This window comes from Eucalyptus grandis, chromosome 3 (assembly GCF_016545825.1).
Source record: "Eucalyptus grandis isolate ANBG69807.140 chromosome 3, ASM1654582v1, whole genome shotgun sequence".
NCBI lineage: Eukaryota > Viridiplantae > Streptophyta > Magnoliopsida > Myrtales > Myrtaceae > Eucalyptus > Eucalyptus grandis.
Window position 1 is genome coordinate 27,542,573 of NC_052614.1, and position 16,348 is coordinate 27,558,920.

Sequence of the window (16,348 nt, forward strand, 5' to 3'; positions counted from 1 at the left end):
GGCAACAAGGTCTCGAGAATTCGAAGAGAAAGCAAACCAGACCGCCGGACGAAAGCAGCATCGACACCGAACTCTCCGGCGCCTCCCCACTCCGCTCACTCTCCGGCGCCGACAGGTGGTGCTCCGTCAACCGGCTGAAGCTTCCGAGTCCAGGTAATTGCTGCTGCTCCTCCATCTCCGTTGGAAGAGGGCTTCGGCGAGAGCAACCTTCGCCGACCACCACCCGACGCTCGCTCGAGCCCGCAGATCTGGGCGAGCAACGCTCGCTGCAGCTGCTCTGCCGAGCTCGAGCAGCTGTGGTCGCTCGGCAGAGCAGCTCGAGCGAGCGACGCCGAGCCCCAAGCGAGCCGTCGCCCAGATCTGCCAGATCTGGGCGACGGTTGCTCGCCGGAGCTGCTCTGCCGAGCGAACCAGACGAGGAGGACGAGACTCGGCGGACTCGATGTATAAAAGCAAAGTGGGCTAGCCGACGAGGCCTGAACCTATGTTGTCGAGGACAGCATCCATGAACGATGTCTACAAGCTCCCGCTACCTCGTCATCAAGACCGGCCTCCAAGACGACGCCGCCGCCTCCTGCTGTCATGCGCCGCCTCGGCCCCCGAGAGCTTGCCCCGCGCCCGCTCTCTCTTCGCCGGTGCCTCCTCTCGCGACGCCGTCGCTTACAACACTATCATCAGATGCCACGCCCACTCTTCCCCTTTCCCACTCTCTCTCCTTCTTTGCCCAGATGCTCCGCCGCGGCGTGTCCCCCGATAACTTCACCTTCCCTTTCGTCCTCAAGGCCTGCTCTCGCCTCCGGAGAGATGGGCCACGGCCTTCACGCCCTTCACGCCCTGATCGCGAAGCTCGGGCTCGGCTCCGACGTCTATGTCCAGAACGCGCTGATCAGCGCGTACGGGTGTGTTGGTGCGGTGGAGACGGCGCGGAAGGTGTTTGACGAAATGCCTGAGCGAGACTTGGTGTCTTGGTCATCCTTGATTGGGTGTTACGCGAATAATGGATTTGGGTACGATGCCTTGGTTTGTTTTCGGGAAATGCAGCTGGTAGAGAGTTTTGAACCGGATAAGGTAACTATGCTCAGTGTGATCTCGGCGGTTTCCAGCTTAGGGGCTTTGGAATTGGGGAGGTGGGTCGAGTGTTATTTTCGGAGAAGTGGCTTGAGTTGGAAGATTTATGTCGGGACTGCTTTGATAGACATGTACTCCAGGTGTGGGTCAGTCGATGAATCGATGAGGGTGTTCCATGAAACGCCTGAGAGAAATGTGTTGACTTGGACGGTGGCGATCAATGGGCTTGCGGTGCATGGCCACGGTGATGAGGCCCTCAAATTGTTCCATGACATGAAGGAATCAGGAATGCAGCCGGATTCTATAACGTTCTCCGCAGTTTTAGTGGCTTGCAGCCATGCAGGACTTGTCGAAGAAGGCCGAGGAATATTTGAAAGCATAAAGAAAGATTATGGCTTGGAACCGACGCTTGAGCATTATGGGTGTATGGTTGACATTTTTGGCCGAGCGGGGATGGTTGAGCAAGCATATGAATTTGTTGAAAAGATGCCGATCAGGCCAAACTCAGTTGTCTGGAGAACTCTGCTTGGAGCCTGTGTGAATCATGACCATCTTGGCTTAGCTGAAAAGGCGAGAGGAAGACTTCATGAGCTGGATCCTCATCACGATGGTGATTATGTCCTTCTGTCCAATGCCTATGGGGGAGTTGGTAAATGGAACCGCAAAGCGCAGATGAGGATTTTAATGAAAGATAGGAGAATTAGCAAAATACCAGGTTATAGTTTGATCAATGCAGACCAAGAGATCCATGAGTTTGTTTCAGGGGAAAATTCTCATCCGGAGTGGGAAAATATTAGGGACTTGTTAACTTCAATAATGGACAGATTGAAGCTTCGAGGTTATATGCCACAAACGTCAAACGTGCTCCATGATATTGAAGAGGAGGAGGAGAGCAATCTGAGTTATCACAGCGAGAAGTTGGCAGTTGCTTTCGCCTTTCTGCATTTTGAAAACGGGAGAACGATTCGGGTCATGAAGAACATCCGAATTTGTCACGATTGCCATTCTTTTATGAAGCACGTGTCGGATGTATTCCAGAGAGAGATTGTTGTCCGAGATCAAAACCGTTTCCACCATTTTTTGCTAGTTCTTATTGTACGAACTTTACTTATAAATTTAGTTTTTAAGTATGCATATATGATTATGTTGGAAATATTTTTCTTCACTCACCATTATCAAAATTAAATTGATGAGAATTTCATGAGAATGAGAATTCAATCATGTTTAAATGTTATAAAAATAAAAATAGAAAAAGTACTTGAAAAAAATTTGATTCGTTTAAACTTTATTTAGAAAAAGCATTTTTTTTTAAAATATAAAAACAGAAATTTTGTACAGTTACCAAACGTGTTTTCGTTTTTTTCTATTCCAGAACAAAAATTAATTGCGATTCAAAACGTGTTTTTGTTCTTTTTTATTTCAAGAACAGTTTTTTACACTTGGGCGTGCATGGAAACACTCCAAAAAGTGTTTTAGGCACACTTCACATCGGAAAGTGTTAAGAAGCAAAAAAACAGAAACGCGTTTGGTTTGCGTTTTTTTTTTTTTGTTTTGTTTCTAACGAAATAGAAACAGAAAAAGAAACAAAAAAAGTTGTTTCTCCAAAAAACACTTCGGAAGAAACAAAAGAAAAAAAACGTCTCTTCTCTCTTCTTCTTTCTTCTTCTTTTCTTCTTTTTTTCTTCTTTTTCTTTGGCCGGTCGCCGGCTCGGCCATGGCCGGCCGGCCGTCGAGGCTCGGCGTCGCCCGCCGCGCGGGCGAGGCCGAGCCGTCGCCGCCCCGGCCGCGAGGCTCGGCGTGGCCAGCGCCGGCGAGGCCTCGCCTTGGCGGGCGAGCTCGGGCTCGCCCGGATCAGCGAGGCTCGGCCTCGCCATGGCCGGGCGAGCTCGAGCTCGCCCAGCATCCGGCGAGCCCGAGCTCGCCCGGCCAAGGCGAGGCCGAGCCTCGCCCAACCACGGCCGGGCTCGGCCTCCTGGGTGGGCGGCGAGCCTCGCCGTGGCCGGGCGAGGCCGGCCAGCCCCCGTGCCCGGTCGCCAAGGCCGTGTGACCGACCGGAAAAAAGAAAAAATAAAAAGAAAGGAAAAATAATAAATAATAAAAAAATGTTTAAAAATTAAAAGAAACAAAAAAATAATAAAATTTAACCAAACGTGTTTTGTTCATTTTTATTCCGGACCAAACGTTACCAAACGCGTTCTTTTGTTCAAAAATTGTTCCCGGAATGTAAACACTTTTTTTTGTTTCGTTCCCAAGAACAAAAAAAGCACAGAAATAAATAAATCCATGCGCACCCTTCCCAAACGCGTTCTTTTGTTCAAAAATGTTTGGAATAGAAACATTTTTTTTTTGTTTTCCCGCGGAAAAAAAAAAACGTTACCAACGCACTTTGGGCGTGCATGGAAACACTCCAAAAAAGTGTTTTCGGCACACTTCGCACGGAAAGTGTTCGGAACAAAAAACAAACGCGTTTGGTTGCGTTTTTGTTCTTTTTTTTTTGTTCGAACGAAATAGAAACAGAAAAAGAAAAAAAAAAGTTGTTTCTCCAGAAAAGAAACACTTCTGAAGAAACAAAAGAACAAAACGTCTCTTCTCTCTCTTCTTCTTCTCTTCTTCTTTTCTTCTTTTTTTCTTCTTTTTTCTTTGGCCGGTCGCCGGCCATGGCCGAGGCCGGCGACCGGCCAAAATGAAAAAGAAGAAAAAAAAGAAGAAAAGAAGAAGAGAAGAAGAAGAGAGAGGAGTGATTTTGTTCTTTTGTTCCTTTCGAGAAGTGTTTTTCAGGAGAAACAATTTTTTTTTTGTTTTTTTTCTATTTCTATTTCGTTCAGAAACAAAAAAAAAAAGAACAAAAACGCAACCAAACGCGTTTCTGTTCCTTTTGTTGTTCAGGAACACTTTTCGTACAGAAGTGTGCCGGAAACACTTTTTTGGAGTGTTTCCATGCACGCCCTTAGTCTCCCCTTTCTTGTTTTAAAATAATTATATATTAGTCTCAATATTCCTTTACCTCTCAAAACCTCACGTAAAGTTCCCAGAAATTGCTTGAGATATTCATTATCTTTACCTTTGTAATTTCTTGTTTTCCTTTTGTCGTTTCCCTCAACGCGTACGACAACGATGCATTTATGATGATGTGCCTAACCTTGACTCGGGCGTCGACTTGGGCGTCTACGTTGGGGCTTGGATCGAATCCTGAGGAGATTAATTATTATAATATTTTCTTTTTTTTTTGGGTTGGGGGGAGCGAAGGGAAGGGAAATGGCAACGATCTGGTACTGTTCCCACCAATACAGGCCCCTCGATTGGGCTGAGAATGATCTCAGCCGTTGAAGTAGAACGAATCTTGCCGTGATGGGGTTGCGAAGATATTCCTGCAATGTCCTTCGAAATATTTTTTTACAAAGTTATTGTCTTTATCCCCCGAATTTACTCTAATGAATTAATTTTTTCCACCTTGGCACCTCTTAGTTCTTCCATTTATAACTTTCGGCCACTTAGTGCTATGTTAGCTTGGCCAAAATTTTATGCTCTTATAAACTTAGTCTAGTTTATCAGTTAAGTTCGAGACAATTCACTTAAATTTATTCATCACTAGTTCTACAAATATATGAGTTTAAATGATGCACAAAAGAAATATGCAATTAATATGTAAAATGCAAGGGATCGTGGTCGATTCCCATTTTTTATGCAATTAACAACTAATTAAGTTTCAAAGATTAGGTGTCGACAATAAATAAGTTATTAATGCATTTCTACCCAAAGCAAGTTTGCCAACAACTATAATGGCACCATTCGCTAAAATTTGTCCTATTCTACTGCATTTACCCCATGGAACCTGAAATTTTTTTATGCATACACATATTTTTGTTGAAACGTAAGCATTGAGAAAATAGAAATGTCATAAAAAAAATCACTTGTAAGGTGTCATATAAAGTCTAAGTATGAGGAAAGAGTATAAACAGCTCCTTTTTTTTCACCTTGGCTGCACCTACTAAAATTCTAAAAACAAATCACACCACATTTTATGGTGATTTCACAAGCCTAGGATGATCCAAAATGCGTTATGGCACATTCCAAGGAAGTTGCAAGAACAACGTGTGGAACAAGGGTCAATGGGCAATGGTCATGCAAGAAAGTGCAAGGTGGAAGAGATATAATTGAAGGAAGGGCCAAAAAATGGCCCTAAGCCCCACAAGTGACGGGGCGCACGGGGCGAGAATCAAATGAAATGTCTGAGAAATGTAAACATGTAGAGTTGCACTTCTAACCTCGCTCGCTTGAAAATAAAAATGAAAGGGTATCACCTTCAAACTTTCGTTATCAGTTTTTTATCGTCTACATACTTCTAGTTGCATTTCTCAAAATTGCCTCAATATTACCAACTTTAATTAGAGTGACTTTCTCTATTTAAATTAGCATTTAATTATGAGTTAGCAACTCTTATTTAAATTAGTTACCAGTTTTTTTTTCAATCACTAACTTTTCTTGTTTTTATTGTCAATTTTCATTCACCTTTATTTATTGTGCCTTAAATTTACTGACTCTTATTTGTCAACCTTTTGTTCAATCGAGCTTTCAACCGGTTACCAACTCTTATATGAGTTAACTATATATGTTTATTTATTTATTTATTTATTTTGGTAAAAGGTAATAGATATAATAATGAGGAAAGGCCAAAAGTATAAAAGATCATGGTATCAAAAACTTGCACTCAAGATAAACAATCATAATGAGTGGAAGGATGCCGTGATGTAAAAAGGCAGCGCCCAAAAAAAGGCAAACAACAAACAAGAAAGGCATGGCATGAACAACCGGCAAAGAAACAAACACCTCAGCGAAGGAGGAGAGAGACGTCGGCTCCAGAGCACCAGCAGTTCCTTGAAGCGTCAGCCGGAACGAGGGTCGATTACGGATCACCCGAAAAGATAATGGGATCGATGCCCCCATCTCCTCTGCAACCTTCTATTCTGAAGCTATTCTCAACATTTCTGAAGATGCTAGCTCTATCCCTAATAATCTTTAAAAGATGGTTCTTCATAGCCAGGATAGTAAGGGGTTGTTTTCTAATTAGGATGTTATTCCTATTTTTTCAAATAATGTGACCATATATGTTTATTTGTTTTTTCTTAATTTATTAACCTTTTCCATTGAGTTACTTAATTTGGAAAAAATCGAGAAGCTGCCAAAAAAATATTGCTAATTTTCTATATAGTTGGTAAAGTTAAGATCTTGATAATTAAACAAAATTTGCCAAATAGTAAGAGAATTGGTTTATCAGCATGAAAGAAATTGATAATCAATTTATAAAAAAAGGAAAAGAAAAGGGAAGTTGTCTTAGACCCACGAGGAGCTTTCCAAGAACACTCCAAAGGTAACCTCCACTTCCGCGGTACCGTGTGAAATGGAAAGGACTTTTGACCCTTTTTTCCCAGCCATCAACAAAAGGGAAAAGTTAAAAGATCAATCATGGAAGGAATCGCAAACGAGCTTTATTTTTTTCTCCAATATTGTGCTTCTACGAACTTTCTTGGTAGTTCGGAATCAATTCTTATTGTCTTTTAAAACAACCTCAATCTCTTCATAATATTGACTTTGAATAATTTGTCCCTTCTTTACAATGATTTTAGTCTTTAACAAATCTTGATCTATACGACGACATTGTATTGTATCAAAGTTCAATTCTTTTCCTAAATCATAATGATATGATGTTCACTGTAAATGAATAAATCAAGTTTCTTTCTCTTTTTTTCTTTCCAACAAATGTTCATATTCGTGAGTTGCGGCATAATGTTAATTAATCAAAACAATTTGGTTATAAAAAAAAAAAATCAAACAATAAGGCTGTGCATAGTCTGTGAGCTGGTGTACTTTTTTGTCTTTTGAGAATTATTTGTTTGAAGTGATTTTGACAGAAGGGAAAACAAGAAAATGAGAAAACGCATTTAGCCATTAGCTTTGTAGACGATGCATCTTTGAAGACTACTGTAGATGATCATAAGTCGGAGGACAGTCAGTCTAGTCTTCTAAATCAATTTCTCTCTTTATCTCGGATTACAATTTGATCAGCACACATCCATTGAAGTTTGTATGATTTTTCTAAACTATAAAAACATGAAATAGCATATGTAATTGCTTGAGATTTAGAACCATTAGCTCTAGCTTTAACCGAGCATCAATGCGATCACAATCATTAGTTAGTCCTAGTTTGTAGCCCAAAAAAGGAAAAAAAAAATTACAAAATGCTTAATATTTTGAAATTGGTTTAAGTGCATTGAAAGTTATAAAATTTATCATGAAAATGTAATTTAATCCTAAATTTTTAAAAAATGCAATTAAGTTTTAAAACTTATTGAAATATAGTTAAATCTTAAAATTTGTTAAATTGGTCCAATTAAATCATTTCGTTAATTGTATTTTAAAAAATTTTAGAATTCAACTGCACTTTAATAACAAATTTTAGGAGAAGAGCAAACGACATAGTTTTCTAAGAAATTAGTTTTTGATAAATGCATTGTGAGTGTAATCATTTGGTATGTTTTGTGAGATGAAATTTAACATTGGATAAATGTGTTATGGGAATATTGGTTTGAAATTTCTAATTGTATTAACTGAACAATAGACAAATAGATGTTAGGAACTAATTTCTTAGAGCCCACGAGGAAATTTTCAAGAAGGACGCTCAAAAGGTTAACTCCATGGTTGGCACATTGAGTGAAGTGGAAAAGACCAACATTATTTTGCGCAACCATCACAAAAGGGAAACGTTTAAGATCATTCATGAAAGGAATCTCAAACGAACTTGCTTTTTCTAATTCATTATTGCATTTCTATGACCTTTCTTGGAAATCTAGAATCGATTATTTCATTTTAAAAATTTCGATTATCAACTATTTCTCCCAAATCCTTATCAAAAGTTGGCTAACAACAACGAATTGCTATTCTTTCCTTTTGTTTTTGTGAGAAGTCTGGAGAGATATTGGTACTTTCCCAAACCAAGCAAGATGAAAAGAAAAAGAAAATCAGGTGTAAGGTGGTCATAAACAGCACCTTTTCATTTTCACTGCACCATGTATAATCACACCACATTTAATAGTGATTTTACAAGACTTGAATGATGGAAAATGCAGTAAACTGCATTTCAAGGAAGCTGCAAGAACTATGCATGGAACACGGATCAACGAGTGATGGTCTTGTAGCAAAAAGTGAGAAGTCATGTGTGACATCCAGATTTTCGGGTTTTAATTTCTGTTGACACCTAAATTTTGACGATTTAGTTTATTTATTTATTGCATAAAAAATTAGGGGTTAATTTTATTAATTGCATAACATATAGATTTAGATTGCATTTATTTTGTTATTTGTATTTTTTGCATTTTATTGGACCGGTGGCGGATGGTTTCAAATTAGTTGGACTAAGCCCATGAAGCGAACATATTGGTTCAAGCCCGTGCTTTTTAATAATTAAAAATTATCTTGTGGGAATATAATATTTTAAAATTTTTTCTAGATATGAATCTTTTTTTTGGATAGGGCAGATAGGTAAAAAAAAATATTGCGATTTATCTTTAAAAGATTTGGATTTAGAAAAATTTTACCTTGATCTCGAATCCTTATCAATATGAGATGAATTTTGTTAAAAAATCTGCGAAGGTTGATTCGAGGAAGAATTTGAAAATCCAATTCCCTTCCCTATAAAAGGCCGTGCGTGCGAGGGGTTTGGGGGGCTCTTTCCTTTGGAAAAAAAAAAAAAAAGCAAAAAAAGGGAAAAGTCAACTGCAGAGAGGGTACAGAGAGACGTGAGAGAGAAGACCCGCGAAAGGACGTGAGAGAGGAGAGGAGAGAGGGAGAGAGAAAAAAAAGGAGAGAAAAGGGCTGCATCGTCTTCTTCGTGGGACTCCTTCGCCGGAGACCTTTGCTGCCCGATCGCCTCGCTGTTGCGTCGGTCACCACCGCCGTTCCGCCGCAGCCGTTATCCCTCTCACTGCACCAGCGCCACCGCCTCGCCGCTCCACCTCCGAACCTCCCCGCCGGACACCGCACTTGCTCGGAGCTCGATCTGCCGCACCAGAACGCCGATCTCGCCCCTAACTTGTCTGCAACCGGCGACCCAGCAGATCCCAAGCCGGTTCGCCGCACTTCCGTTGCTGTTGCGCCCCTGATCGCCCGAGTACCAGTAGCCCCGCCGACGCTGCCGCCAAACCGCTCCTCCCCCCGACGCTCAGCCGCTGCCGTGCCGCTGTTCCTGCCGCGACCCGACGCCGCAGAGCCCACATCGCTGTTGCTCGCGTCTCGGTGCCCGACAGCAAGCCCCGCGCCCTACGACGCCCCCTCGCCGGTGCCCCCTTTCGCCGAAGTCCCTTGCCGGCGTCAATCCTCGCTGCCCGCGCCGACGCCCACCCGCCTTGCCTCGCCGGAGCCCCCTCGCCGGCGATCCCCTTGCTTGGACCTCGACCGGTTGTCTTTCGATGACCCACCGCCAGCCGCGTGTACAAAAGAAAAAAAGAAAATCATTTAGGTAGTTCTTTTCTTTTCTTTTTTATTTACTTTATTTTATTTTATTTTTATGTTATTCTCACTTATTTACTTTTTTCTTTAGTATGATTATTCCTAAATATATGATTGATGTTCCAACATGAAAGTGCCCCTCAAGCTAGAGATTGACAGTCCGATTTTCGCGCCTGAAATCCGACTCGTAATCTCTTACAAAAATCGACAATCCAATTTCAAGCCCGAGATTCGATTCGCGATTTAATTCAAAATTGGCCAACCCGATCTCATGCGTGAGATATAGTTCGTCGATTTTAGATATCAATCTTATCTTGTTTGATTTCACGTCGTTAAGTTGGTTGGAGTCAATCTTATTTTTGTAAAAAAAAAAAAATCCAAAAAATATTTGAGTTAGGATTAGATTTGCTTTAGAATATTTCCTGTGTTAGGGTTAAAATTGCAATCTTATTTCGAGTTTTAAATAAGAAAATCCAAAAATGTTGAATTAAGATTAGGTTTGGTTTGGTTATTATCTTTTATATTTAAAATAAGAACTTTATTTTGAATCATGGAAAAGAAAACCAAAAAAGAAAACACATTCATTTAGGATGTTAGTTTTATCATTATTTGAATTGCATGAGAAATTTTAATTTCGAAATTAATAAAAACACAAAAAATCATCATGCATATATCATGTTGAATTAGGGCATTCGTCGCACGTCATTGCATGTTAGGATTGCATGTTTATCAATTATAGGTAGATAACCTCTCCTAGATAAATTGCATGTTTTTATTAGGAAAATAAAAATGCCCATGTCATATAGAATTAGATTCATGAACTGCACGTCATTTAGTGATTGTTGTTAAGTTCATTTAATTAGAAATTACCCGTCATTAGATTAGGTTATTTAATAAATGTCGCATGTCATTTTAGTTAAAATAATTTTGTACGTCATTGCATTGCATTGCACGTTATTAGAATTAAGTCATTTTGGTTAATTTAGATTGCATATTTAACAATTGCATGTTCATTAAGAAATCATTGCATTTCTATTCATTCATATAGTTTAGGACATATTGTCATGCCATATCATTTCATATTAGATTAAAAGCATTGCATTGCATTGCATATGGATTATAGTCTCATTGAAAAAGAGAAAACAAAAATTGAATAATTGCTTGTTAATTAGAAACCATATCTAGGGTTGTTGATGTGGATTTTAATTTAACACTGCAGATGCTTTCGTTGCTACGAGGTAAGTCCTGCAATTTATGTATTGCTTTACTTGGGTGTTAAATTGGTGGTTTGTGCACCCGCATGATCGCCTCACATGTTAGGAAAATAGATTTAAAATCAATCCAAATTGATTGCCAAACATTTTTCAAAATAAAAAGAAAGGTACCGAAAGGGCATTAGAGAAATCTAACGTAATCAAGTCCCCATACCCTTAATCTCTAGTTCGTAGGAATAAAGTAAATCTCCCGTTACTTTACTTGGGTTTCTAATCGACCCATCAAAAATAGATTAGTGGTGACTCCTAGTTTAAAATCAATTGCATGTTAAGAATTCAAACCTAAGTCGCGAATTGGTATGGGCTTGGGAGAGCCCGCGTTAAGTCTAGGCTTAACAATCCATTAGTCAAACCCTAGGTGGTCTACCCCGAAAAATTTGGTCGCGATAGCTTGGCGACTCCGCTGGGGACTTGAGTTAAAACTCTTAGTGGACTTAGGACAATTTTTTTTTGAATAAATATTTTTGTTTGGCAGTGAGGATCCTAGGTACGTCTCTAACATTTAAGGTGTTAAATGTTTTTGTAGATTTGGAGGTATAAGGGGAAGTGTTTGCTAACCTCTATTTTGTAGAGAGGTGTAGGAATGTATGGTTTACTTGCACATATGAAGTGTTGCTTGTTATAAACTATCATGCATGATTTGCATTTATCACTACACTTTGCACACACAACCTACCGCTGGACCTGGGCCGCATAGGATCATTTAGGATGGTATTGAAATGGATACCACTCTGACCGCATGCTCGAGGTATGAGTCGCCCATCTCAATCCCGAAGTTTCTTTCATGGTGTAAAGAGTACCCACCTCGGTCCGCATGCCCACGACCCGGGTCGGCTCTTTGACCAAGCCGAAGTCATGAGGACTCGACATAGTCCACACGCCCGTGGCTAGTCTGATCATCTTTGTGGCTTCACTTTGCAAAGCCTGTCTAGAGTAGAAATAGAGCCTCACATCTCATGTGCATGTCTATGTGATTGCCATTGATTTTCCTTTGTGAAGTAAGTCTTCTATCCCTATACTATGCGATTTACTTTGTCATACTTTTGCTCGGTCCATGACAATTTAGGTCAATCATTGATTTAATTCATTTGTCAATTATGAATAAAATGAGGAAATTGCCATGCAATGAATCATTTGGAAAATAAAAAAAAAATTGGAAATTTGTTTTCAATTCATGTCTTAGCTCTTCCTAGTTCATGTTTAGGAAATTTCGTCCTTACTGGGGCATCCCATGTCTTTGTTTTCTTAATCCATTTTTAGGAAATCCTTTTCATGTGTGAATTTTTCTTGACTAAAAATAGATTGTTTATGGATTGGCTCTCTATTTACACCTCGTGTTTACATATTTTCGTTCATTTGGATTAGGTGATAACGGATCCTTCACGCTCTCCCATCATCACTCGATTAAGAGCTAGAATGGCTGATCAAGCTGAAATGCGTGATCGTATGTCCGCTGTGGAGACTCAACTCCAACAAGTGCTCGCCTCTATACAGCTTGTGACGGATCAACTCCAACTCCTCCAAGCGAATCCAACGGCTGCACCCGCTCTTCCTGAAGTAGTTATCCCGAAGCAAGCAAACAAGGTTCAAACGATTGACGACGACATGCCTGGGCTGGAAGATGACCCACCGTTGATCACCGCTGGAAAGGCTAAGCTTGATAACGTTCCTAAGACGGAGCAAGATGAACGCTTCACAAAGCTAGAAGAGAAGGTTAAGCAATTGCAAGGATCACAAAGCTCACTTCCGTTCAACTTGTCAGTGTATGAGAAAGTCAAGATGCCAAAGAAATTTAAGATGCCAGAGTTCGAGAAGTACGACGGTACTTCCTGCCCGAAAGCTCATTTGCAGATGTATCACGTATGCATGGCCCAATATGTCAAGAATGAGCCTCTCATGATTCAATCGTTCCATGCTAGTCTGACTGGGCCTGCACTGAATTGGTACATAATGAAGAATATAAACCTTCTCGACGGAATGAAGTGACTGATGCGTTCCTAAAGCAATATAAGTTCAACATGGATATTGCACCTTCCCGAGAGGATCTTGAGCGGATGGAGAAGAAGAAAAGCGAGTCATTCAAGGAGTATGCTGTGAAGTGGAGAAATCTGGCCGCTCAAGTCACTCCAAAGCCTGCTGACAAGGAGCTGATGAAGTTGTTCGTCAAGACTCTCCCATTTGAGTTTCGCAACCGAATGGCTAGCACATACGTTGAGAACTTCAACCAACTTATCCCGGTGGGTGAACAGATTGAAGTTGGGCTAAGAGATGGATGGTTCAATGAACCAACCAATCAAGGCAAAATGTTCACCATGAAGAAAGACAAAGAACCAAGCACGGAAGTCAATGTCACATATGCACAATCTAGCAAGCCTCCAGTTGTTCATGTCCCTAAGAATCAACAAGGGGAAGGCCGACCGTCTACCCCTCGACAATTTGTTAAGAGGCAATTCACTCCTCTTCCTAGCCCTCTGTCCCAGGTCTTAAAGGTTCTTCAAAAGAAGGGGTTGCTGTCTTATGAGCCAAAGCGACCCAATGCTGAAAAATTTTCCAACTGCGATCCCTCTAAGAAATGCGAGTATCATATGGGGGAAGTAGGACATTCGATCGATGAATGCTTGACTTTGAAACATAAGGTCCAAAACTTACCGGACACCAAGGCGTTTTCCTTGATGCCGCTCAACCGAATGTCCAAAAGAATCCTCTACCTGAGCATGAGGATAGGGTGAATGCCATTGATGGAGGACCTTTGGAAGAAATGGGCCCTGGCCCACAAGAGTAATTTATTACTTTTGCACATTCCCCTGCGCGGGAATTTTTATCACTTTCTAGTAATTTTATCGCTTTTTAGGAGTTATTGTCGCTATCTCGCGATTGTTTTCGATTTCTTCTTTTTCACTTTCTTTTTAGGACTTGAATTCACATTTTCCATTCAATAAATGTAATTGATTGATGAATATCAATGAAATTACAAGTTTTATTTTGAGGGCGTGATGAGGTACACCAAATCAGCCCGGTGATGTTATCCAACTGATAAACAAAAAGAAAAATCCAAGGAGAATTCTGAGGCCTGGGCTTCATCATGCTTTCTCGTGTTAAAATGTTTCGAAAAAATGCTTTTGTAAAAGAATTTCAAAAAAAAATTCACAAAAAAAATAAAATATGATTTACCCCGTTTGTCTTTTTGATCCTTTTATTTCATGCTTCAGGGATAGTCATATACCATGCAAAGGTGTGGAAATGATCCAATCAAATTCCAGATCTTGGGGGCAAGTTTGCTCCAAATTACAACCTATATGTGGCAAGGAAGGTACTTCCAAGAGGTGCCATCTTAGCAAAAATGGATGGTCGTGAGTTTTCAAACTCCAATTAATTCTAATGCTTTCAAGAAGTATTATCCATGATAGAATTTGCCATGTCATGTTTTGAGCTGCAAGCATTTCTATGATGAGTAAATTGCCTTAGTGAATTGAATTGTTCAAATTTGTTGCAAATCTTGCATTTTTCTTCCTTGATGAATTGTGTGAGATGGATTGAATGTGTCAAATGGGATACTTTGAAATGATGAAAGGCAAACCCCGTTCCATACATTGTTTCATACACCAACCCTCAGTGAGTTGAGTGAAAAATTCCATGCCTACGAGAAAAGGGTGATCTCGCAAAGGATACGTCAACCAAGGTGATGAGAGGCAGTTTCTTCTGCTACCCAAAACATTACTGGTATATCCATTGTTCAGCCCTTTGAGTCCACACACATGAAGAGCTTTTTAAATTATCCCTGTCAAGAATCATCCTATACTATGACAAGATTTGAAATGAATGATAGGAATTTCCTTACTCACACTTGCATCAACCTTCGAGTATTGCTTTCGCAGTGTAACTTGTACGATAATTTAAAGTGCCTTAGGACGATGAAGAGCAGTTCTTTCTCTATCCTATATACTTTATCCATTGCATAGCCCACTTGAGCCTATGAATTCGTTTCCTATTAAATCCAGTTGGTGATCATCCCCCACACTGGGGCAAGGCAAGAAAAATCAAACCACTCAAGTAGCATGGTTTACAATGCTGATAAAAAGATGAAGGTTGTGCAAGTAAAAAAAAGTGCAAAAAATGGGGCATGAAAAAGCAGTGTGCCTGGTAAAAGCAAAGCCAATGCCCAAAGAAAAAATCAAACACTTGATGAGATGAGTCGTATCCCCAACAAGGTGGTACCCAAAAAAAGAAAAAAAAAACTCAAATGTTGAGATGTTGCAATAAGTGGAATTGTGATGTGAAGAAAATCTTCGATGATGAGGAGGAAAATTGTTGGAAATGTCAAGATGATCACCAACTTTGACCCCATAAACACTTTTTGAGCCAAATGATCATTTCATTTCTCAACCCATGAACACAACCTACGTTACGTCCCTTACAAAGTCTCTTCAGATTAGGGCACTTGAATTAACGTAAAAGCTCATATGTTTGGAAGCATCGCTTGAAGAAGTGCGAGTAAGATAATTTCTGCTTCATTTCTCATGTTTCTTGGCTTGTAAACCCCAAGATGATTGTGAAATATCATTCATTTTTTAATAGCCTCGGCTCAAAGAGTCTCCTTTGCTAAGCCGTTGACCAAGCCAGCATTACGGTCCCTGTTAAAGACCTCTCAAATTGGTAAGTTTGTACCACTTGCGAGATTGCTCGAACCCTTGTTTGGCATGATGATGAAAGATAGAGTGATTGTCACATATCCTGCATCAATGGTCAGGATGAAACATCCCATTTTAATGAAGATGAGTGAAAAGTCCTTTCAGACCAAGAGGTCCCCCATTTGTCACATCCATGATACTCATGTGTTTAGATCGGAACATTCTTTGTGTAATCTTTCCCAATCGAAATTAGGTGATGCAGGCTTGATATAAATCATGGTTCATGAACCTCCCTTAAATTAATGCATGTTTGTGATCACAAATGCATATTGCTTCTCCTATAACCATGTTTTGTAGAAGACATTTCCCCCAGGAACAAAGATGATACCAGGTAAGTGTATCTCCATTCATACCTTAAATACTTGTCATTGTACAGGTATTTCCCTCTCAAATGCACCGGCACTCGACTCAACGGAGTTGTCTCCCAGAAGTTTTCCTCAGATTTGGGCGATCGAGGAAATGTTCGAGTCCTGGTTAGATAATCAATGTTGCAATGCTAGGCGACCGTAAAAAGCACGGGTCCTGGATATGTAACACTGACTACTTTGGATCATTCTAGCCTCCTTGAAGGTAAGATATTCTAGGTAAGTTTCTTTACCATTTTCCAAAAATTAGACATCTCAGTTTGGATCTGGATGTCTCCATTCTTTTCGTTGAACATTTTACTCTGGATGCGAATGTTCTTCGACCTTTTTCGTTATACTTTAGTCTGGATCTAGGTATTTCGAGCTTCTAAAATCATGACATCTCTGTTTGGACCCGGATGTTTTGATTATTTTCGTTAGAGCATTTCACTGATGTGAATGTTCTTCGATC

General features: G+C 40.3%; 1 protein-coding gene across 1 annotated transcript; it reads left to right on the forward strand.

Moving 5' to 3' along the window:
- Positions 1-76: 76 nt before the first annotated feature.
- Positions 77-12,830, forward strand: LOC104453562 (pentatricopeptide repeat-containing protein At4g21065). The gene is made up of 4 exons (XM_039309509.1): positions 77-2,204; positions 8,193-8,246; positions 8,974-9,418; positions 12,339-12,830. Exons 1-4 carry the CDS (start codon positions 583-585, stop codon positions 12,828-12,830), a joined length of 2,613 nt encoding a protein of 870 aa, XP_039165443.1. The 5' UTR covers positions 77-582.
- Positions 12,831-16,348: the final 3,518 nt, after the last annotated feature.

Excerpts from the sequence above, each read along its gene's own strand:
- LOC104453562 (XM_039309509.1), top strand. The coding sequence starts at position 583 with ATGCGCCGCCTCGGCCCCCGAGAGCTTGCCCCGCGCCCGCTCTCTCTT. Across the intron at positions 2,205-8,192 it reads TTAGTTTTTAAGTATGCATA|TAAACTGCATTTCAAGGAAG; the intron begins TATGATTATGTT and ends TGGAAAATGCAG. Across the intron at positions 9,419-12,338 it reads CGGTGCCCCCTTTCGCCGAA|CTTGTGACGGATCAACTCCA; the intron begins GTCCCTTGCCGG and ends GCCTCTATACAG.